At 34.8% G+C, this 25,425-nt stretch overlaps 1 protein-coding gene across 1 annotated transcript in view; it reads right to left on the reverse strand.

Moving 5' to 3' along the window:
- The window catches only part of LOC105485622 (proline-rich protein 20E-like), a 39,095-nt gene extending 14,492 nt beyond the window's left edge, over window positions 1–24,603 (reverse strand). Inside the window, exons 1-3 of the mRNA XM_071081600.1 lie at window positions 24,506–24,603; window positions 23,521–23,641; window positions 6,592–6,727 (exon numbers count right to left, since the gene is read on the reverse strand). Coding sequence (XP_070937701.1) covers window positions 6,592–6,727; window positions 23,521–23,641; window positions 24,506–24,603 — 355 coding nt within the window. The remainder of the gene's footprint in view (window positions 1–6,591; window positions 6,728–23,520; window positions 23,642–24,505) is intronic.
- Window positions 24,604–25,425: the final 822 nt, after the last annotated feature.

The raw sequence follows: 25,425 nt of genomic DNA on the forward strand, positions 1-25,425 counted from the left end.
TTCCTTCCTTCCTTCCTTCCTTCCTTCCTTCCTTCTTTCTTTCTTTCTTTCTTTCTTTCTTTCTTTCTTTCTTTCTTTCTTTCTTTCTTTCTTTCTTTCTTTCTTTCTTTCTTTCTTTCTTTCTTTCTTTCTTTCTTTCTTTCTTTCTTTCTTTCTTTCTTGTTGTCCTTCCACTGATGACCCTTTAATGACTATGGACTAAGCAGTGTCTAGGAACTAGGGGTAAAGTATTGAGCAAAACAGATACTATTCTGCTTCACATTGTGTTTACGACCTAGAAACAATGTTGCACTTGGGGGCACCTTAGTTTTTAGCAATTATCACTGTCTGAATAGAAAAATTATGAAGTAATAAACAATTTTGGGAAACGTATGTATTTGGTTCAAAATATTGTGGAATCCCCAAATTTAGGTTAATGTTCCTGATGCATAGTAAAACAAAAACTGACACCTCAGCACCTAGGAGCAGAGAGAGGTTTATTCAATTTGGCCGAAACAAGAGGGCAGGAGACAGAAATCTCTCAAATTCTACCTGTCTTTGAACATATTTGGTGGCTTTCATGAGTAAGGTAGGTATCTGTGGAGTGAGATAACCTTATAATCAAAGCTGTTTGCGTCCCTTGGCCTAATCCAACTTCTAGATGCCATCAAGGAGGTCTGCATGGTCTAAAGTTCGTTATTCTTTGAAAGACCAACAAGTTTATTAACCCTTTGGGCAGCCCTTGGAGGCTGGGATGTGAAGTTAATAATTACTAGTGACTACTCCCTACTGAAACTACTACATGCAAGTAAACATGCATGGAGAAAGAAAAGAACAAAGAGAAAGAAAATAAGTAAAACAAAGTCTTGGGATTTTTATGAAATATAGGCTTCGTTACAAAAACACAGAAGAGATAAAACAAATGAACAAATAAATAGAATTACAGATACTTTTATTGAGATATATTTGCTTGAATAGTCATTAGCTATTAGATATATTTACTCAGGTAAATGCATTTAAAGGATTGTAACTGTTTAACAAGATTTAAAAATGCAACTAACTAGCATTGTTTCTGATAAGAATGTGAAAATGTACTACAAAAATATGCTTGATTTTAATGCTAGCAATATTCACTATACTGATTTACATTATGAGATTCTGGAGAAGCATAAAGTTATAGTAAAATTAATATGAAAGGCAAGTTAAAGGCAATAATTGCCTTATAAAGGCCTTTCATTAAATATCAAAATGCTGAGTTGGCCAATGCCATGATTCAGAAAGCAAAAACCATTTTTTTTAAAAAGGAAGTGTTTTTTAAGCTCTCCAAGAAATGTTTGCACGTTTTCTTTTCTTTCTTTCTTTTTTTTTTTTCTAGGACTCAACTTTGAAGGTTAGGAGGAACTCCATAGTGAAGACAAACTCTCAAACTCTCAACTACATGAGAAAAGAGAAAAACTTTAATTGATGTGTTAAGAGATTTATTGCATTTCTTCTTAAATCACAGTCAGAAGATTCTAATTTTAGAATTGACTTCTTTTTCAGGAAACATGACAGATGATATTTTGTTTGCTATCTCATTATAAGCTCTGTCTATCAAAAGCTCTGTCTATCAATGTTGCTTATATGTGTTCATTATGTAATTTATAATGAAGATAATTAGTCATATAAAGAATTGGAGGAAAATTAAAGTCAATATAAAAAAAAAGCAAATTCCCCAAAGTAACATAACCCAGTTGTGAAATAAATAATAATATATTCAAGTTGATAAAACAAATACATAATTTAAACTCTTTATTAATCTGTACAGTAAAGACCAAATTGTAATCAAGTATAAACCATTAAAAAATTTACCAGATATAATTTTTTGATTATTTCAGTTTTTCAAATGGCGTTTAGTGTCTAAAGGATTATTTTATTTTATTTTATCTCCGTACATATACTCATGCCCCTTAAAGGTCTTTTGAAATATTGACCAAAAACAACAGTAACAAACAAAAATGTATAGGCATAATTTCAGGTTGTCCAAGCTTTTAAATAGAACTGAACATTCAGTGATGTATTATAATACTACAGTATTACTCAGTTTTGTTTCATTAACAAATAAGTCTCAAATCTCAGTGATTTACACAAAAGGTTTATTTTCAGATTATACTACTCATCAGCAATTGACATTCAGCTATTGAATTTACTCCACACTTGTTTTTCTGAAATTGATGTTGAAGTTTGAGCCCTTATTTGGAACTTGTTGCCCTTCAGGACACGCGAAAAGGGCAAGAAGGGTCAAAAACATGAGATTCCTTTAAAAGTCTCAGCTCAGAACTAGCACCTTGTCACTACTGCTCACATTGGTTCCAGAAAGTCACGTGACAATGCCAGAAAATGAGGTAAGGAAGGATACTCCGCCTACATGTGACATTGGGAGGGGATGTTGATCTTCTAACAGGGAAGAGATGAATTAGTTGCTGAGAAAAATAATATAATCCATTATTGAAGTATTTTTAATTTCCTGCTTCCCTTCCAGTATATCTTTGAAAACATTTATGATCTTTTAATTATCCTAATAACTTCCCTTCTCCACTAGCATTAATAGTGCTTTTAAAATATATATGCTTGGGAAACACTTGGAAGTTAAATTAAAAGGGAAAGTAATTATGAATAAGCTATATCTCTGCCTAATTCCGTTATTGCTATTACTCTTTCCACTTTTCCTTTGATACTGAATACAAAGAAAGAAAGGAACGGAAGAGAAAAACAACCAGCTTGATGTTCTAGGAAATGTTGATCATTTTCTAAAACAATATAAGCCTGGTATGGTCACAACTGATGGACACAATAATGTTCTCGCCATGTGAGCAAAAAGGGTGAAATTTGAAGGGTCACAATTTGTAAAAGCTCTGCATCCTGTTGACAGAGTCTAGAGGGACATTCAAATACTGAAACTGGGGATTCTTAGTAGTCCCAGGGTGGAAAATTTCTATAATTGGGACTCGCACTGAGAATATAAAGAACATTAAAATGCCATTAACTTCAACAATTCACACTCTGATAACACATTGAATCTAATTATTATGACGTTATAGAAATATGTATAGTATCCAAATGTTCTTTAAGCTGTTTATGAAAACGAATATAAAAGTGCATTTGGTACCAGAGAGCAGGTTAACTTTATTGTAGAAAAAGAAAGCCAGCTTACTCCATATAGAGAAAATTCAGTATAATGTATTTGATCTATATTCACAATTCTCACGAATATCATGGCCAACTGAGTTTATTGAAAGTGAATGACTTTCAAATGGACTGATTTCACAGGACTAAAATCTGTGATGGAAGCATGAGAAGAAATGGAGAGTAGTATACCTCAGTTTCTTATTACTTGTTTTATTTTCTTCATTTACCATTTGTTACTGTGTTTTTTTCTCTTTATAAGTTGCCTTTTGACTGGCATTGCTTTGATATCCCGAACAGGCAGCTGCTGCCAAATTTACCAAAAGTGAAATGTTGCAAACTACCATCGAGTTTTTAATGTTTTGTTTTCTGTCAGTGTTGTTAAAATCATGAAATTATTTTCTAACAAATCACACCAGTGGACTATAGTTTTTTGTCCTGCAAAACAATCTGCCTGAACAAAGATCTCCCTGTTCTGATAATAAAACAGGTAGGCATTTAAAGGTAAATATCCTAGGTTTATGCTTAAAACTAGATGTAAAGCACAAAAAATAATAATTAATTGCATAAAACCGGTTAAATTGGAAAGGATTGAAGTCTCTCTCTCTCTCTTTCTTTCTCTCTCTCTCTCTCTTTCTCTCTCTCTCTCTCTCTCTCTCTCTCTCTGTGTCTCTTTCTCTCTGTGTCTCTCTTGCTCGCAAACATTTCGGTCTTTTTACGAAGAGTCCAACCATCGTTGAGTGAAAAGAATATCCTCCAACAAATGTGCAGGCAACGTTCTATTCCTTGTTGTGTACATGTAAAAGAGAAACTGGTTTAGAAGCAAAAAAAAAAGGGGACTTGTGTTATTTATTAATATAATTAAAACAGAAGCCACTGAAATCTCCCCAATTTACAATCAGACTCACAATTTAAAATTGCTCATTTATATCTCATATCCAGAAACTGATAAAACTTTACTGTATCCATAAAGTGTATATATAAAGCATCTTAAAAAAAACCTTGTTTGCCATTCAAAAAAATTTTTTTACACCATTTGGATAGATCACTGGGATGAAAGTTCAATTATAGGTCAATATAAATATAAAATGTAGTTTGCCTACTATATAAATAGAATGTACATTTCTATAAGCAGGATAAAATTTTAAATTTTCCGGGGTTTTACATACATAAACAGAATTTCTAAGTTATGTGACAATTCTATATTTTGGGGGATATATATACATATATATATGCACATAATATTTATATGTGTGTATATAATATATATAATTGTTCAATCCTGGATATATTTTTTAAGACTTAAGAGGAAAATAATAGTCTTTTATACTTACATAGCTATTCACTATTTCTGCTACTCCTTCTCCATTTTAGAAGATGCACGTTTCCCTCAAGTATCATTTACCTTTAGCCTGTAGTGTTTCCTAGAGAACAATTTTATTGGCAAAATTTTCTAATTGTTTTCTGACATTTGAGAATCCCTTTCTTTCACCTAAATAATATCTTTAAAGATATTAAACTTGGATTTGACAGTTCTTTCCTTTCAGAGTTTTATGTATACTTTCCAAATGTCTTTGCCTTATGTGATTTCTGTTGTGAAATTTGGTGTCATTTGAACCATTTTCCCCTGGTAGACACTGTTTTGCTCTATGTTTTACTCTATATGCATTCAAATTGTTTTCTTTATCTTTTGTGTTCAGTCATTTTATAATGATTTGTCTTGTCGCGGTTTTCTTTTAGATTATCCTTTTGGAAGTTATATGAGTGTTTTCTGTAAATCTTTAAATTTATGAGTGTTGCCAAATCTAGAAGTTATTTCTTCAAGTATTTTTCTCTGTCCAAATTTTATTCTCCTCTACATTTGATGTTTCAGTGACATATGTTATTCTCTTGGATATCAGAAACTCAAGTCCCTGGAGTTCTAAGATATTTTTCTTTTAAAATATTATCTGTTCTTCAGATTGGCAATTTCCATTGTTTTGTCTTTAACTGAGTTGCCTTCTATGGTTTCCATTCTACTATTATGCCCATTTAGTTTATTTTTTAATTTTAAATTGTCTCCTTTTCCATTGTATAATTTCCATATGGCATACTTTTAATTTATGTTATTTTTGAAAGCCTTTTTTTCTATTCATTCCAAATGAGCTTATCTTAATTTCACAGATCATAGTTATAATAATATTCATTTTATAATATTTGTCTGAAAACCCATTATCTGTATAATATCAAGGATTAATTTCTGTTGATTTTTTTTTTCTCTTGAGATTTTGTTACATTTTCTTATTCTTTGTATGGCAGGTGTTTAGGACTATATTCTGGACTTTATAAGCAATGTGTAATAAAATGCTACATTTGCATTTTCAACATATAAAAGGAATAAATAGAAAATCCAAGGAAATACTGCAAGACAACAAAAAATGTCGGGAAAATAATGAACACATACAAAGGATATGAATGGCAATTTCTCAAATTAAAACTTTAATGCAAATGATTAAAGGTAATGCACATGGTAATTAGATATGGGCAAATTTAAAAGCAATAAAATACCACAAAATTTAAAAAAAATCAAAATTCAGTAGTAGCAAATATGAGTAACTGTGCACTACTTGTAGAAGTAAAAATCGATGCAAGCATTCTTAAGAAAAATCTGATAGGAATTATGGAAGTCAGATAATAATTTCCTATTATTCAATATTCTACTTTTGGATATATTTATTTTTGAGGAAAACTCATGCAAATGTGCAATAGGTCTTGAGTTACAATGGTCTTTCATCATTTATTGTTTTGTCAGATAGATGGAAAGAATCTTGTCGTCTAGCATTAAAATATCAATATATAACATGTTATGTGTATTTGCTATGAAGTACTATGAATCACTTAGAAGTGATTAAATTACCATCCTACGGCATACAGATAGATGTTTAAAGCATATTATACAAGCACAATAGATAACTATGTAATGGAGAATACTGGTAAAAAATCTGAAAAGTTATAGCTATCTTTGTTGGTGTCTTAACCATATTATGTCAGCATTCATATTTCTGTACATGGCAAAGCTTCTCAGTGAAAACAGCTGAATTTCTGCCCAAGGACTTCAGTAGTTTTATTAATGTGCATAGTTCATGTTCAGGGAAAGTCAAAGTGAGAGGGAGTTAAACCTCTAAAAGTCACTTTCAACCCATAATTACTAATTACTAAACATTGGTGAATATACACTACAATATCCTTACTCCTTGGGAAAGACAACTCAGCCAACTACATTTTTCAGGAGGACCCAAAGGAAACTACATTCATAAATGGATAACTAATAGAATAGTGAGATGGGATCAGTGACGTCTCTGAGAAACTCAGTGGTGGCTCTGCTCAGCAGACCAGGTGGTAGACAACAGGTGCCACTAGAACTTGGTGGCTTAAATGCCAATTGGTATAATGGGATTATGGATTTACAGAGGTGGTAAAAATGGCACTTAACTGTTGTCAACCTGTTGGATGCAATTCTCTTATTAATCTGCGAACTAGAAATGGTTGATAGGAACATTGATACAGAAGGATCTGTAACAATGGCTAATTGAACACAGTTTTCCTAAAAGGCATAGATCGATGGTCAATGAGAAAGTTATTTTGTTTACATAGCCAAGAAAGTTCAAGACATGATCAAATATTAGATTCTTCAATAAAGAGTTCAAATTTCCTTGTGCGATATCCAAATTTGAGCCAGTTCTTAGATCCGGCAGTTTACCAGGGAATGGAAGGTTGTAAACTCTGGAGGTCTACATATAGCATTCATTGACCCCATCCTTCCCTAGAGGTGCATATGGTCATTTATCAGATTACCACATACTGAAAACAGGAGGAAAGGGCAGAAAAATATATTTGGTGGATGTTGTTCTTGGCTGACATTAATTGCAGGAAACCACAAATAACATCATGTACCTACCTTAATAGTAGGACCACATGGAGACAAAATGATAAATGGAGCCCTGAACCAGTTTCCTTTCCTAATGGGTCCAATGGAGGGGGAGAACCCTTGCCCCAAACCATTTCCTTGTTCCCTAAGTACATACTTAGAGTATATGTGTAATATATAAATCTTACATTGATCCCTGATTGTTTAGTAAAAGCTGTAATGAAAGAAAAGGCAGGGAAAACCTCCAAAACTCTCACCCAGCACAGCTAAGAATGTAAATTCAAAACACAATCAATCCTGGCAGAAAGGGCAAAATTAGTCCCACTTTCAAAGACTCATGGAATGCAAGGGCATTAGTTCCTGTAAAATCACAGTTTAATCCAGTCTGGTTCCTGCAAAACTTCAGATAGATCTTATACAGAATCACAGGCCACAATTGTAACTACTGGCATCTTTGTTAGAATAATGGCAATAGATCAGCAATTTGGTATGTGACTCTCATATGTGATGAATCAGTTTGTTTTAATTTTAATTAGAAAGAGACATTAAAGACTACTGTCCTCATGTTTTTATCCAGAGCTATATTAACTCACATATGTGTATACTATATAATTCAAAGAAACTTTAATTACCTTTACCTGGTCCAGTTCATCACACTATATGGATAATGTGTTGTTCCCATTTCCCCATAATATTTTAGTAAATATTCTATATAATAGAAATTGGACATTACAAGGGAACAATACTCTCTAGATTTTCTATTCTTTTTTTCTTTCTTCCTTTCTTTTTTTTGAGATGGAGTTTTGCTCTTGTTGCTCAGACTGGAGTGCAGTGATACGATTGTGATTTCAGCTCACTGCAATCTCCACCTCCTGGATTCAAGTGATTCTCATGCCTCAGCCTCCTGAGTAGCTGGGATTACAGGCATCTGCCACCACACACAGCTAATTGTTTGTATTTGTAGTAGAGACAGGGTTTAACTATGTTGGCCAGGCTGTTTTTGAACTCCTGATCTCAAGTGATCTGCCTGCCTCAACCTCTCAAAGTGCTGGGATTACAAGCATGAGCCATCGCACCCAGCCTACTCTCTTGATTTTCAACAATTGATCACTTTATCTTGACTTTTCTTTCCTAACTACTCCAGGAAAAATTGGAACTGATATTACATTCACCACATATTGTGTTACTTTTGTTTGCATGTATTTACCCTATTAAATCAGGGTGTACTAATGAACAAAACCATTTTATTTCATTTTCATCTCGATATTATTAAAATTAGGAAGCTTATCTATATATGGTAGGCCACAACACTTGTTATTGAATTTTATTTTATTTAAGTTATAACATCAATTTTCAAAGTGTTCTATACAATTTTAGCTAAAGTCATACATTAAATAGCAAGTTGTTTTTTCTTTCTTTGTTTAATAAAAAGATAGATTCTCATTGTCTTAGCCCATTTTGCATTGCTGTAATAGAATATCAGAGGTTAATTTATAATGGAATTTTTTTTTAGCTCAAAATCCTGCAGGTGGGGAAGTTCAAGAGCATAGTACTCGATCTGACCAGCTGCTGGTGAGAACTTAGTGCTGGGTGAAAACATGGTCAAATTTGTTCTCTTTTGTGTGGCTAAATAATACTCCATTGTGTCTATAAAACCAGAAAACCAAGAGAACATGTGCACAGAGATCACATGGTAAGAGAGGAAGCAAGCATAAATCTAGGAAAATTGGCTCGCTTTTATAACAACCCACCCTCATTGTAACTAATCTAGCCCTGAGCCAGCAAGCACTCACTCCTGAATGAGCGAGACTTTAATTCCGCCATAGGGCATTAATCTGTTCATGAAGGATCTGGCCCCATGACTCAAACACCTGGCTCTGGACCCCACCTCCCAGCATTGCTGCATAGGTAATTACGGTTCTACTTGAGTTTTGGCAGGGACATACCACATCCAACCCATAGCTCTCATCAAATCAGGAAGACAACAGTTTGTTCTCAAAATTATTTTTGTAAGAAGTTTGCAGGAAATTTTGTAGTGACTGTTCTCACGAAAAGGAAGATTGTTCTATTGAGATACTGCAAGTATCAAATAGCAAATGCAATATATTAGCAGCTGTTAAAATAATTTAAAGATGGAGATGACCCCTTTCATAATAAAAAGTCATTAAAATATTAAATCAATAATAGAGAAAGTGTGGAAATAACTAAGGAAAAGTTTTGTTTTAAAAAAATCAATATTTTTTCATTATGCATAATGAAGAAACCTATTAAGAATTTGTGGATATCAACTGTGAATTGTAGTTCAGAAGCAGACAGTATAGAAGCTTCAGCATTTTTTAAATTGTTGTTTTGGTGGTAATACTGTAAACCAAATAAGAAATGAAGACTCATAGGTGGGAATTGAACAATGAGAATACTTGGACACAGGGCAGACAGCATCACACACCGGGGCCTGTTGTGCGGTGGGGGAAGAGGAGAGGGATAGCATTAGGAGATATTCCTAATGTAAATGATGAGTTAATGGGTGCAGCACACCAACGTGGGACATGTATACATATGTAACAAACCTGCACGTTATGCACATGTACCCTAGAACTTAAAGTATAATAATAATAAAAAAATAAATGAAGACACGCACATATCTATACATCATGTACACACATACATGTTACAGCCATATATTAAATAACACATATGTATAACAAAATGAGCAGCCAAAGATTTTGGATCATCAAGAATTCCTGTCCCAAATAATAGAAATTCTCTGAGTTAAAAATAAATGGCAAGATTTTGTTCCTTAATTGACATCACTATACTGTTTCCTACTCTTCATATAAAAAAGATTTATTTTTATGCAATTACAGAAATGAAAATGTTTATTGCACTGTTTTTCCCCTGTCTGTGTTGAGGTTGTGGTGTGGATGAGATAACAGTAGGTGTAGCTAAATTTATAAGCTAGAAAGGAGAGAGGTATATGTACATGGTATCTTAGCTGTTTCTTCAGTATAGAATGTAAAGCCACTAGTCCAAGAAAGCATGTAAAGAATCTTCAAACTATGCCAAAACTGAGATGCTATGAATTTATGATGTTGATAGTCACATAATAAGTCAAGTTACTTCAAATATTATAGATTGTCTATATGTATTAATATAGTTAGAATGGAAAAACATGATTAGTTGTTTCATTTTTCTTACAGATACTTTAATAAAAGTCAAATGAAACGTACATGACATTGATAATCACATAAGATGGCTAAAACACAAGAATCTTCCATTAAAAGCTATCAGTTATATAAAGAAATAAACATGCAGGAGGCAAAAGTTTTTATATGCTGATCCTTACAATCCTCTTCCCTACTCCTCCTGCCAACCAACTAAAAATTAAATAGATACAAAGTACATCTAGACTAGGCAGAATCAAGGACTTGCTTTGCTTGGATGAAAAACAGTTATATATTGCACATAAGATTTATATATTCCTTAGAATCCTGGGTTTGATGGGATGGAAAGAACATATGCCTCAATTTTATTCTTCAGGCACAGACTGCCTCATGTTTGCCTCAGTAACATTTACAAGCATGTCATATTATTCCTTTCAAGGATCCATAAAAACTAGCACCATCATTTAAGAATTTTATTTTTTCTTAAAGTAGGCTCTCTTCTCAGATTTTGAAACATCCCTTTTCACAGAATGTGGAACACAAATAACTTTGGCTTTAAAACTACTAAACCCCATGTAGGCTGGATGCATTGCACAATGTAGCCATTTATTTTATCACATTTGTAAGTGAATATCATATGATGCTATCTCCAAATAGAAATGTTTATAGAGCTCATGAAAGAATACAATGTAGACAGTTGGTAAACTGCCAATTAACAGAACCAAACTACAGGAAATAAAAGACTCCAAGAGAAAAAGAGTGATGACATGGCTAAAAGTCAATGCACTATTATGTTATATCAGGCATATAATTTTAAATGAATATACAATTCTATAGCATGTTTAGTAATTTATATTTAAACATGCATTCATTATTTTAAATAAACATACTAACATATAAGATTTCTATACTAGCATTCCTGTTAGCATTTAATTATTGGAGTTATTAAATTCTAAGGATTGACAAAGTAAAATGAACAATAAAATTTAATTGTTATAATCTCTTCCTTATCTTCACTGGTTTGTTCAGGGTGCTGGCCATTGATATATTTGGTGGTTAGTTTGAGAATTTCAATATTTTTGTCATTTCTTTTTTCTTTTCTTTTCTTTTTTTTTTCTTTTTGAGACGGAGTCTCGCTCTGTCGCCCAGGCTGGAGTGCTGTGGCCGGATCTCAGCTCACTGCAAGCTCCGCCTCCCGGGTTCACGCCATTCTCCTGCCTCAGCCTCCCGAGTAGCTGGGAGTACAGGCGCCCGCCACCTCGCCCGGCTAATTTTTTGTATTTTTAGTAGAGATGGGGCTTCACCGTGTTAGCCAGGATGGTCTCGATCTCCCAACCTCGTGATCCGCCCGTCTCGGCTTCCCAAAAGGCTGGGATTACAGGCTTGAGCCACCGCGCCCAGCCTATTTTTGTCATTTCTTGAAATTATCCTAAAATGTATTATTTGCTAGTAGGAAAATATTTTTATTTATTTTAAAAACAGAATTTTGACCCCTGCAATTCTAGTTTTTCTACTAATCTCAAGATAGAAATGAGAATTTTTAAAATTTTAGTACACTGATACTAGATTCATAGCAGAAAGGATCTGTTTCTTTGGTCATGCTTCTTCTGGTATATTCTGATGTGAGAGAAGCATCATAATCACGCCTTTCATAATTGGGATGTTAAATATGAACAATTTCTCTAGTGATTTATCATTTCTCATCGTCTGTTGCTATTATTTCTCTCCAGCATAAATTGCTAGTCTCAAATCCTCAAAACTTCTTGTTTATAAGTAGCATATTTGCCTACTTCTTCCTGAGTTGACGTTTAAGAATTTTGATACCTCTGTTGCTAAGTCTGATGCTTTTGTAATATATGTATTTTCACATACTTGTTTAGTCTTCTTTAAAACGCCATTTGGAAACAACCCTCTCTTCTTAGTAAACACTTTTGCCAACTCAAAATTTCTCTGTAAATCTCCTTCTATGTGCTAATTAAAAGTCACCATTCCTCAGATGACACCATATTCAGAAATCATTATTTCAAATAGGATAGTCTTACTCCCTGTCATGGAAACTCACCTGAAAGGGTTAAAATACAACTACTTTAGTAGTTTTTATTACTTAAAAAAAATCAGCATCGTAATATCTTCATTGTTGATTAAAAACAACACACTTTTGCAACTTTTGCTGCAAATCAGTCCTGAACCTACTTAGAATTTTGTAATACTTTGATCTCTTTTTTCTTCCTGTCAGCTATCAACCCTACATCAAATTATAACAAAATATGTTTGAAAAACAGTCCTTGTAAAACTTGAGGTTTAATTGGATAGTTAAGTCCCGATTTTCTTTCAAATTCAAAATAATTAGAATTTTTCGTACAAAAATAATAACAAACTGCCTAAATTTTATTGGTGTGCCTGAAGTTTGAAAACTAACTAATCATATAAATAAATAGAAAAATGATAAACAAGTAGGTAAATAGGCAGATAGACTAAATTACATAAAATAGCAGTCAGTAACAGAAGCACCTCAGACCCTAATATTCAATTTATATTACCACCCTAATTAAATATGAAAAAAATATATATGAGTTATATACGAGGTGCGTGTGTGTGTATATATATGTATACACACACACATATGTATTTAAGTGTATATACCTATACTTACTATAATATGTGTTCAACACAGGGGTCTTCCCTATATGTAGAAGCTATTATGTAAGTCCTTTTATATCAATTGCTTTTTTCCTGTATATACCTATAATTATGCATTATGTAATACATTTATATATACCTTATATTAGGTATATAATACCATATTATTACGGTATTATAATTACATATTAATATAGTATATTCTTAATATTTATTATATAATGTATGAGGTATGTATATATTGTGTAATATATTTATAGCATATGAGGGTACATGTGAAGTATATATAAGATATATATAAAGTTATTATATAAAGACATATAAGGTATAAAAGTATTATAAGGTATACCTTATAAGGCATATAATATCTATGTATATATTACTTAATATTATATAATTATAAATTATATCATATGTAATTATTATATAATACCTTTATATATATACCTTACATATGTTAATCTATGTGAGTATATATATGCTCATATATAGGTATATATAAATATAGCTGTGTGTGTGTGTGCATATATCGGTATATATATAGTGTGTGTGTATGTTTGTATATATATAAATATATATGTAATGCTTTTAATTGGCAAAAATTGCATACATTTATCATGTACATTTTTCATGAAACATGTATACATTGTGTTATGGCCAAATTGAGCCAACCAACATATGCATTACTTCACATCGTCATAATTTACATCCCTAAATTCAAATCTCTTTGATAAAATATTTTCTTCTACTTCTATTTTCTAAATTATTAAATCCAACAAAATAACTCAGAGCTAGATTCACGTGAATTTCTGGAATTGTCTGAGGACATCAGTTACCTTCATGAACTATATAACTATTAAGGATGCAGAATCCTAGTAATATTTTCTTCAGTGCTAGAATCATCTAACTGACAGTAAATTTTATTTTTCCTTTCCATCATTTTTTCATCATCTTTAAAATCACTTCTGAAATAAACTAATTCTTATCAGTCAAATTGAGCTTTGGTTATTAGAAAAATATTGGCTACTTTGTTTAAGACATCATTACATTTGTAAAAGTTGAAAAAGATAACTTTCTATTATGTTGTTTGAAATAAAAATTGAGGTAGATTAAAAACAATTGACAAGATATGATAATAATTAAACTTTTGCTTGTGTGGTGGTTCCAATTATTTTTGATGCACTGTGATTACCTAAATTGGAGTCAATAGTAAACCAGGTACTGGGAGACGTGACTGTCGACCAAATACATCTTGTATATGAGAATGACAACTATATATACTGATTCAGAATGAATTATGCCCATGCTTGCAATGCAAGTATTTGCATTTTGTCATCACGTTTCTCTTCTATTTAACTACGCCAGTGACTACCAATGAATCTATTTGAGCTTAAACGCTATCCTTAGATTTAGATCTGACGACTGTAGGTAGTAATCTTTTAACTACCATTAGTATTTGGAATTTCTGGCCTTATTATAAAATATCTTCAGATGAATTGACTGTTACTGCCTTTAGCCTTGTTTTCTGCTACTTAAATTTGGGGAATCAATTGCCTCCTCACTCATATATCCTGCCGACTATTAATTCAACTGGTCATAAAGTAATTATTCCAAATGTAAAATCATTTCCATCCTGTCTGCACATAAGAAGCAGCAGGATCCCTTTTTGAATAGTTTTCCAACTATAAGTGGAGTTCAATTAATATAATATGTAATTATATAGGAGCAAAAATTAAAATCTCCACAGATTTCTCTCAAATTCTGGCTCCTTGACTTCAGTACAGGGTTGAGTGAAAAATATGGCAGTAAGCCAACTTGCCCTTCTTCCAAAATCAGCCACAATAGAATTTGCTGGATTGAAATAGAACATTAGGAGTTTAGTTTGGCACTCAGTATATTCAACCATTACTATATTTGTGACATGATTCACTGGGCCAGCAGCCCAGAGGAACTCTGTGTCTGGATGCCCAGTTTTGAAATATGGAGAAGAGTTCATGACCACCGTGCTTTGTAAACCCACATTTCTGAAAATTGTATTTCTCTATTTAAAAAGGCTATGAGATAGCCAGATGTGTGTATTGGGAAAAATCAACCATTTTATGAAAAGGCTTTTGTGTATAATTTCTAAAAACTCGTTGGTATCACTTGAATTGGTTACATGTTGTTTACTGGCAGAGTAATTTCTGTATTTCTGTAGTTGGCTAAAAATGATCAGCATTCAAATTTCATTCAGAGATTCTACAAATATATCATTAGAGATATTGTGCTTTGTTAAATGTGCTCTTAGGAAAACTATATAGCATAGTGGAAAGAGCATGAACTTTGTATCCAAGAAACCTAGATAGGAATTCAAATTTATTTCACATACTTGCTATGAAAGCATGAGCAAATTTATTAACTAAATTTCCCAAGATTTAGTTTTCCAATTATCTGCAAAATTGCCTCAATGGGAGGTTGTAAGGATTACATGAATTAACCTATGTAAACCCTGTTAACAACCTTCCTAACGTGCAGGTTTGTTACATATGTGTACATGTGCCATGTTGGTTTGCTGCACCCATCAACCAATCATTTACATTAGGCATTTCTCCTAATGCTATCCCTCCCCCAGACCCCACCCCACGACAGGCCCCAGTGTGTGATGTTCCCCTCCCTGTGTCCATGTTTTCTCACTGTTCAACTCCCACTTAGGAGTAAAAACATGCAGTGTTTGGTTTTTTTGTGTGTGTTATTATTTTTAATATCATTGACATCATTTTCTCATGGTGGTTACATTCATCCAATTGATTATTACACCATAATCAGTAGCAGCAGCATTATAAACACAAGTTATAGAACCTAGAGCCCAGTTAATGTTGCAGCTTGACAATTTCTTATTCATATAAATGTGGACAAATCGTAAGTTTTCTAGATTTTGGTGCTCCCATTTCCAAATTGGGGGTTATATTTTTACTTTCATTATAATATCACTGTCAAATTTAAGTGAAAATTTTTGAGTTAAATATTCAGAACACCGAATAGATACAGTGATTATAAAATATGATTATAAAAACAACTTGAATAATTGTTGTTTAGATGAAGTATGACCCTTGAAGAGTATTTGGCCTCAGTGGGTGCCCAATAGTGACAGTGTTCAGTAGGTTCACTTATACTTATTTTAAGTTTGTTGCCAAACTAAAAACACATCAAGTTTAAGCTCGTATTTGTGATTTACAATTAAATATATGAAAGGTCAAACAATTGTGAGTTATGTTTTAAGATTGTCATTAATGAATCACATGAATCTTTGTAAAAGCTGTAATCAATTGAAACCTTATCTTCATCACCAAAATCTTTCAGCGTGGCAAATGGACTCTTATGTACTTGCCTTCAAGAAGAGTGAAATTATATTGCATCATCAGTAATGTGAATTAAAAGCCAATATTTAGGTAGTATTATTTAAATTGTTAATCATTTCCAATAGCTATTGTTCTAATTTTTGGATTAGAGTAAGAAAGATGAGTAGGCGTGTCTCTTGATCAAATCATGTGGTAGATGAATTTGATTAATTTGGGCACAAAGGTAATTAATTTGTTGGATTTTCAAAGAAATACAAATAGAAATATGGCTATAAGTTTTACCACAAATATCAGTGTTCTTTTAATTGTCACACATCAGAAAGCAATCTAAGAGAAATAGCAATAGTTTTCTCTATACATGAATAAACAAACTATTAATAATGTTAATAATTAGAATTCACAAAGCACAGCAGACTATATGGATGAAATAATATACTTCTTTTACTCTAAAATGTATTTAGTCTTCATTTTTTCAAATGATTCTAATGAGGACAGTGCTGATTGAGTATTTTGACCCTTTGCACATTACTTTTTTTCCAAGGCAAAATTTTACTTGGTCTCTTTCTCATTAAGCTTGTGTTTGAAATTGATTCATATTCAGAACTGAAGGTGAAGAGACCTGGGCATTCATTAAGATGATTAATTAAGAAGAAAAAATTTATTCAGTCTGAAAAAATGATACACAACCCTATTAGCCACTCAACTTTGGCTGAAAATGATATGTGATTCCCAGAAGTAAGATTCGTTTTCCAGGGGATAATGAAATTAATATCAGGATTAGACTTCTACAAACTGAGTTGACTTTACCACACTGGCAAGACATTCCAAATGTGCTCATGACATTGACTTACAAGTACTTTGCTTATTTAAAGCACAAAATTTGAACTGTGGAATGGATTTAGTCGCATCCTTCATATTTAAGTTAAAAGATGGAATAAACTTTTTCTAAAACAGAATACTGATATATAATTGGCTCTTGCTTAAGGGTTAGTATTTTTTTTCCACCATAAAGGTTAATAGCCTATATTTTAGATATATACGTCCCGTAGATATCTGTGGTTGTTTTTTTTTTCATCTATTGATTTAATTTCCATTTAGTATACTTTACTTACTACAATAGCCACAGGTAATGAAGAAGTCTACTTTACATGTTTTTAAATTACATTTAACAGTAAATAATATAGTCCTACTTTGTGCAGCATGGTTTTCTCAGGTGCTGATCGTTTTCAAATAAGAAATTGAAATAAATTTCATGGATTCTAATTTCATAGAATTAGCATTTTCACTAGCCTGTTTATTTCTAGATTTTTATCAGGTATATATATCCGAAACAATTAGGGAAGTAAATCTTTGTTTTGACAAATAAAATAAGCCATCACTGGATCATTTAAATACATTTTTTTTTCTAACTAAAATTAAATCTGTTGCTATAATACTAAGGTAAAGCTGCAGGATGTTTACTAGGCACAAAGTGTTGAAAATGCAGGATATTTAGAGATGAAGGGAGAAATAGCAAAGGAAATAAATGACATTTGTAGTTTAAGAATATTGTAAACTGAGCTAAAACAATTTTTGTAATAAGATCTATTATCACTTTCTTTTGTCATATATAAATAAAATTTAATAATTATAGTCAAGTGAGGATAAAGGTCTTCTATTTCCCCCTCTACTCAAATCCGCTACTAACAGGAAGCAAATCTAGAATGATATTTGACACACACAAACACATTATCAAGTAAGCGTGCAACTTAAATGGCCTATAATTTCGAAAAAGCCTCAGCTGTGTCATTTTACCATTCTGAAAAGCACCTTGAACGAAAGGTTTACCTCAGATTATTGTAAGAATATACTGGAGGCCGATTTTAGTTTATATTTTAACTTAACTATGTAAGACTATTCTTTTTGACAAAACACAGGACAGGATGGGGATACATACATGCCTGGGGCATCATTCTGAAGCGTCACTTTCTGATTTGTACAGGATCTTAAACTTTATTGAAGGAAGGTGAGGGTGCTTGAACAATATTTCCCTACAAACCACAACTTGAATACCATTTCAATGGACTAAAAATGTATAATATATACTATGCAAATTAAGAAACTCTTATACTGATGGTCAGAAGTAATAACAGCTGAAATATCTCTGATTCAAGTCTTTTAATCTTAATTAAACATAACTACCGTGTGGGGTGTGTGTGTGTGTGTGTGTGTGTGTGTATATATATGCACGTGTGTGTGCGAGTTTGTGTATGTATATTTTAGATTTCTTCAAATATAAATGATCCAACTGAAGGATGTATAGTAACACTAATTTAGGGGCAGAGCAAGATGGCAGAATAGAAGACTCTACCGGTCATCCCTCCGACAAGAGCACTAACTTAACAATCTACACACAAATAAGAACAAAAATCAGGTGAGCACTAACACTACCTGGTTTTTACTTCATATTACTGAAAGAGGCACTGAAGAGGTGCAAAAATAGCCTTGAATCACAAATGTCAGTCCTCCCACATGCCCCAGCTGTGGTGATGTGGTGCAGAGAGGAATTCTGTGTGCTGGGGAGACGGGGTGAGCGGCAATTGTGAGTCTTGGAACTCAGTGCTGCCCTGTTATAGCAGATAGTGAACCTGGACCAAACTCAGGGGATGCCCACACATGAAGGGAATATTTGAACCAGCCTCAGCAGGAGGGGAATTCCTGATCCCAGTGGCTGGAACTTGAGTTCCTGCAGGCCTTGCCACCAGAAGTTAAAGTGCTCTGGGGCCATAAATAAACTTGAATTGCAGTCTAGGCTACATGGATTGCAACTCCTAGGTGAGTCCTAGTGCTGAACTGGACCCAGAGCCAGTGGACTGGGAGCATGTGACCAATTGAGACATCAGACTGGGTGGCTAAGAGAGCTCTGGCATCACCTCTTCCCTAACCCCAGGCTGTCCAGCTTATGGCTTCAAAAGAGACCCCTTCCTGTTGCTTGAGAAGAAGAGAGGAAAGACTGGGGAGGACTTTGTCTTGCACTTGGATACTAGCTCAACTACAGCCAGACAGGGCACCAGTTAGAGCTGTGAAGCCTCTTTTCTAGGCCTTATTTCCTGGTCAACAATTTTAGATATACCATGGGCCAGAAGTTAACCCACTGCCTTGAAGGGAAAGAACCAATCCTGGCCAGATTCACCACCTGCTAACTGAACAGGTGTTGGGCTCTGAATAGCCAGCAGTTGATACCCAGGTAGTGAGACTCTGAGACTTACTGGCTTCAGATGAGACTCCACACATTATTATCTGTGGTTGCTAGGGGGCAAGAATACTTCCATTTAAGAAAACAGGAGGGACAAGTAAAGTGGACTTTGTTTTGGACGTCAGGTACTAGCTCAGCCACAGGGATGTGGAGCACTAAGTCGGCTCTTGGGGCCCTCGATTCCAGGACTTCAGTGGAACATTAGTGGTAGTCTGGCAGGACAACTCATTGTCATGGTGGCCATAGCCTGAGACTCCTCTGCCTTTGGAAAGAGGAGGGAAGAGTGGGAAGAAATATGTTTTGTAGTTTGAGTGCCAGATAAGCTGCAGTACAATAAAACACCAAGCTGATGCCTAAGATTTTTTACTATGATCATCTCTGGCTTCTGGACAGCACCTCTAGACCTGCCTGGGGCCTGGTGGAACTCATTGCCCTGAAGGAAGGACGCAGGCCTGGCTGTCTTTTCTAACTGCTGATAATGGAGCCCCAGGACCCTGAGCAAACATGAGCAGTAGCTGGAGAGTAGCTACAGGGGACCTTGGGTGAGACTCAATGCTGTACTGGCTTCAGGTCAGACCCAGCACAGTCCTAGATGAGACCCCTTCCTTTTGCTTGAGGAGAGGAAAGAGACCACAAGAGTGCTTGTATCAAGCTACTCCCAGCCTCAGGTGGTTCAGAATAGAGAGACTTCATTTTAGAGGGAGATATTAAGTGAAGAGGGCAAGAGTCTCTGCCTGGTAATAGAGAAATTCTGGATCTTGTCCAAGGCTGTCACGGTGGTAACTATATGAGTATTCAGGGACCACAGCATTACCCTGGGCTCAGGGTGCCCCATGTAACAGATACAGCTCAGATTACAGCTTTTAAGTCCTTTTCAATATCTGGAAAGCCTTCCTCAAAGGACAGGTGCAAACATGCCCATACTGTAAAATCTACAATAAATAGCTAACTTTTCAATGTCGAGATACAGAAGAATATCTACAAGTATCAAGACCATCAAGGAAAACATTACATCACCAACTGAACTAAATATGTCACCAGGGAACAATCCCAGAGAAACAGATATGTGACCTTTCAGACAGAAAAGTCAAAATAGTTGTTTTGAGGAAATGCAAAGAAATTCAAGATAACAGAGAGAGGGAACTCAGAACTCTACCAGATAAATTTAACAAAGAGTTTGAAATAACTATTATAAAAAGAATAAAGCAGAAATTTTGTATTTGAAAATGTAATGGTCATAATGAGGGACACATCAGAATCTTTTAATAGCAGAATTTATGAGGCAGGAATAAAAATTGTGAGCTTGAAGACAAGCTATTTGAAAATACTGTCAGAGGAGACAAAAGAAAAAGAAATAAGAAAGTAGCACACTTACAGGATATAGAAAAATAACCTGAAAAGAGTAAATCTCAGACTTGTTGCCCTTAAAGAGGAGGTAGAGAAAGAGATAGGGGTAGAAAGTTTATTCAAAGGGATAATAACAAAATTTCCCAAACCTATAGAAAGATAGCTATATCTAGTTAAAAGAAGGTTATAGACCACCAAGCAGATTTAACCCAAAGAAGAGTACCTCGAGGAATTTAATAATCAAACTCCTAAAATTGAAAGATAAACAAAGAATCCTCAAGGGAGTAAGAGAAAAGAAATGAATAACATGCAATGGAGCTCCAATAGGACTGGAAGCAGACTTTTCAGTGGAAACATTATAGTCAAGGAGAGAGTGGCACAATCTTGGCTCACTGCAATGTCCGCCTCCTGAGTTCAAATGATTCTCCTGCCTCAGCCTCCTGAGTAGCTGGGACTATAGGGGCCCACCACCATGCCTGGCTAATTTTTGTATTTTTATTAGAGACAGGATTTTGCCATGTTGACCAGGCTGGTCTCCTACTCCTGACCTCAGGCAATCTGCTCACTGTGGCCTCCCAAAGTGCTGAGATTATAGACATGAGACACTGCGCCTGGCTCTTATTGGGTTGACTTTCTATTATTGAGTTGTAAGAGTTCTTTGTGCGTTATAGATACAGGTCTTTGATTAATATATGTATTGTGAATATATTTTCCCTGTTTATGGCTTGCCTTTTCATTTTCTTCACATTGTCTTTCAAAGAACAGATTTTAATTTTAATAAAGCCCAAGGTCTCAAGCTGGAATTCCCTGGAAACCAACACTGAGTTGAAAATTAGAGTACAGAAGGTATATGAGGTGCATCTGTTAGGGATGTGGGAGGGAAAGAAACAGGACCGCACAGTCTCAATGGTCTGCCTCAGCGGACCCCATGGGATGTTCTGACAGTGAACTGACCTACTAGAGCTGTTCTGAGTAGTGGCAATAGGACCAGGTTTTAATGTCCCCAATGAACATCGCTGGATGCAAGCTTCCTGACGGATGGGTGTGCCTGTGGGTAAGGATGGGGAGTGTCTTCAGCCAAGGTAGTCCCTTAGCATCCATCTGCAAGGGCTGAGGGCTGTCTAGTGGTGGCAGTTCTCACAACTGAGATCACAAATCTTTTATTTCTGAAGAAGGGTCTGGTGGCAAATCACAGTGCCCGTTGCATGAAATGCATCAATGCTTTCTTGTACAATTCATGTTTTTTTTGTGTGTCCCATCTAAGGAATCTTTGCCTACTCCAAAGTCATGAAGAGTTTTGTGATATTTTCTTCTAGAAGTTTTATAGTTTTTGCTTTTACCTATAGGTTAACAAACCATTTTTGTTAATTTTTGTGTGGATTGCAAAGTAAAGGTTGATATTTATATTTTTAATTATCCAATTTGTTCTAACATCATTTGATAAAATGAATGCTGCTTTCTTTTTTTCTGTCTTGAAAGTGGTGAAATGTTTTAAATTTTTTATGGAGAATTAAGTTTTAGAGGAAAAAAGCCATTAAAAGAAGAATAGTGGGTTGAGCCTTTCCCAGCTATCAAAATGGTATGGTATTGGCAAAGGAATAGGTGAATTAGTTGATAAGGATAGATCAGAAACATGTATCAGCTAACAATAGCTGACATCTATTGGACACTGCCCCGTGTTAAGCATTGTTTTCAATACTTTTCACATCTTCATGCATTCAATCCTCCCAACGTTAGTGTGTAAGATAATTGTCTAAAACAAAAATAGTAAGTAAAATGTAGTGGGTTTCCGAACATGAAAAATAAAATCTATAACAACCAAAGCCCCAAGGGGAGAGGAACTGGAAGCATAACATTGTAGTCCTTACACTATATATGAAGTAGTATAGTATTATGCAATCTTCCAAAAGAGAACGCTGCCACAGGCATGGTTTTACTGGTTAATTCTACCAAACATTCATTGAATAAATAATACAAATTCTACAGAAATTCTGGTGGGAAAACTATTTTGAAAGAAGAGGTTTGGCTGAGGCTGCATTGTATGAAAAGATGCATTAGAGGAAAAAGGTACAACCTAATGTCTTTTAAACTGGTTGGGCGTTATTAGTCTCTACTAAAATCACAAAATTAGCCAGGCATGGTGGCACAGGACTGTGGTCCCAGCTACTTGGGAGACTGAGACACAAAAATTACATTCAACCCAGGGAGCGAAGGTTTCAGTGAGTTGAAACCACTGCACTCCAGCCTGGGTGAAAGAGTGAGAATCTGTTTCTAAACAAACAAACAAACAAACAAACAAACCAAGACAAATTACCAAAGGGTCTTGGTGCCAAAGGGTCTTGGAGCTCAGGAGGTACAGGCTGCAGTGAGCTGTGATTGCACTACTGCACTCCAGCCTGGGTGACTGAATGAGACCCTGTCTTACTCCATGTACAAATGTTTAATGAAGTATTTTTGTGGCAGAAACATCCTGGAAGCAGTCTGTCAGCAGACCATCACCTGCACAACCTAAAGCCTGTGCCTTTTTCAGACAGATATACAGCAAGAAGATAGTGGCACATGTGTGTATGATGACTGCTAGGGTGCTTCGGCTTGGGGATGACAGACCCCAATGGCAAGCCAAGGAGTAGCTCCCACTGCACAGTGCTCATTGTGATCCATGCAGTGCTTCAATACGAAGTCGCCTGTGCCTTTTCTGGAGAGGCATGAGCTCCACTGAGGTGCTGGTCCTAATCACACCTGCGTTACCTGTGTGGACCCTATAGCCACTTCAACATGACCCCTGGCAGATGGCATGACAAGTGTTTGTAAAATCAAGGCACAAATGATGCTCTTAATGTACACTTCTGTTTGTATAGATTGTGTGATTCTGGGGAAAGATACAATAGGAATGGAGAACAGAGACATGAGACATTATTTCTCTACTTTAATTTTCTGGTTTTAGTAAACACATTTTATATTTGGAATTTATGAAATTTTAGTAAAAGAATTGTAGCATAAAATAACTCTAACAGAAGGTTTTATTTAAAAGGAGTGAATATACAAGAAAAAAATCTTTGATGTAAAAAGTTATCTTTATTTTACTTGGACATTTACAAATGAGTGAAAATCAGCTAATAAAAACCTACTTAATAAAATAGAAAATCCAATTCACAATACAGGTTTTATCAAACTCTGAAAAGATAAGAACTACCTCAACTTAAATATCTATGAGAAACTCACAGCAAACATCTTGGTTAATGGTGAAACATTTAAAATACTCCCATTAAAACCAGGAGGAAGCCAAGGACACTGCCATCAATTTACTGATTCCTTATTTAGCATTTTCAGTGAGTCACGCACTCTCCTTGTTTCTATTAACTCCCCCTGCCTCTCCCACCACCACACACCTTTTGTTTGATTCATCAAATGTTCTTTGATCCCCTTTTTCCTCAATCTGTTTGAAATTTTACATTCTATTCCAATTCATTTAGTGGTTCCCAATGGGTACCTACATTGAAACTTAAAAATGTGTCAGAGTCTAGAATTTCATTGCTGAATATAAATTCAGCCACTATATCATTTCCAGGTGCTAAAAAAGAATTTCAGTAACTTCTAGCTCCTTCTGAATTTTCCCATGCCCCACCTGTCTATGTCAAAGTCTTCTGAAATTTTAATTCTAGGTCACCCATCTTTCTTCCAGAATCATACTTATCTTGACTTAATAACACAGTTTCCTAATTTCCTTGCTTACTGACTCCTGTTGCATCCCACTTCTTCCAGGTTGTCTGGTTCGTTTTTTTCCCGGCTGAAAAACATGACTTGTACTTTCACTGTGCGTAACAGTTCCATTCAAATGGCCTTATACAGAAAGGGGGTTTAGAAGCTTGCACATTATAAGTTGTGTACTCTAAGTTCAGGAGAAACTCAGGCTTCAGGTCCAGTGTGAGTAGGATTCTGCCTTATTCTGTATGCCATTTCTCCCTTCATGTGGCCTTGCCCTTGAGCTGACACCGCCTGCCTCCTTCTCTCCCTAACAATTTCTTTGATTGCTCATAGAACACTAGATTCAGAGTCATTTCCCTCTCAAAGCTGTGAGGATATTGCACCATTGCTTTCCATAGTCATCCATGCTGCCAGGCAAAGTCTAACATCACCCTGATTCTGCTTTCTTTGTAGGTTTCAGCTCTCAGGCAGCTTTTGGAATGTTCTCTTCACCATACCTCATACTCTCAATGGGTGTTCTTCTTGTATCCTGCTCAGGATTCATATATTTCTTCCAGTGGGAGAAATCATTAGCCATGATTTCCTTGTATTTTGCTGTCATTCAAATGTTCTGGCTCTCCCGGGAGAGCTCCATGTTAGATGACCTCTGGTCCTCAGGATGACTGTTCTGTCTCACTGTCCATCTCTCTCTTGCCTAAACATCCAGTTTTTACAGATTTGTTCCTCAGTCCTATCTATTCTGTGATTCAAACCATCAACATAACTTTGGATTCCAACAACCTTGTTTTTCATCCCAAGTATCTCTAATTGGCATTTAATATAAGCACAGTAAGATTAGGGGAGCTGCTGGCCTGTTTTACCAAGCATTGAGGAACTCCATGCATGTGTAACTTTGACAGAAGGTACAAAGCAGGGACAAGAGGGGCATTGGAAGCAGATGGAATACTG

This window comes from Macaca nemestrina, chromosome 16, assembly GCF_043159975.1.
Source record: "Macaca nemestrina isolate mMacNem1 chromosome 16, mMacNem.hap1, whole genome shotgun sequence".
NCBI lineage: Eukaryota > Metazoa > Chordata > Mammalia > Primates > Cercopithecidae > Macaca > Macaca nemestrina.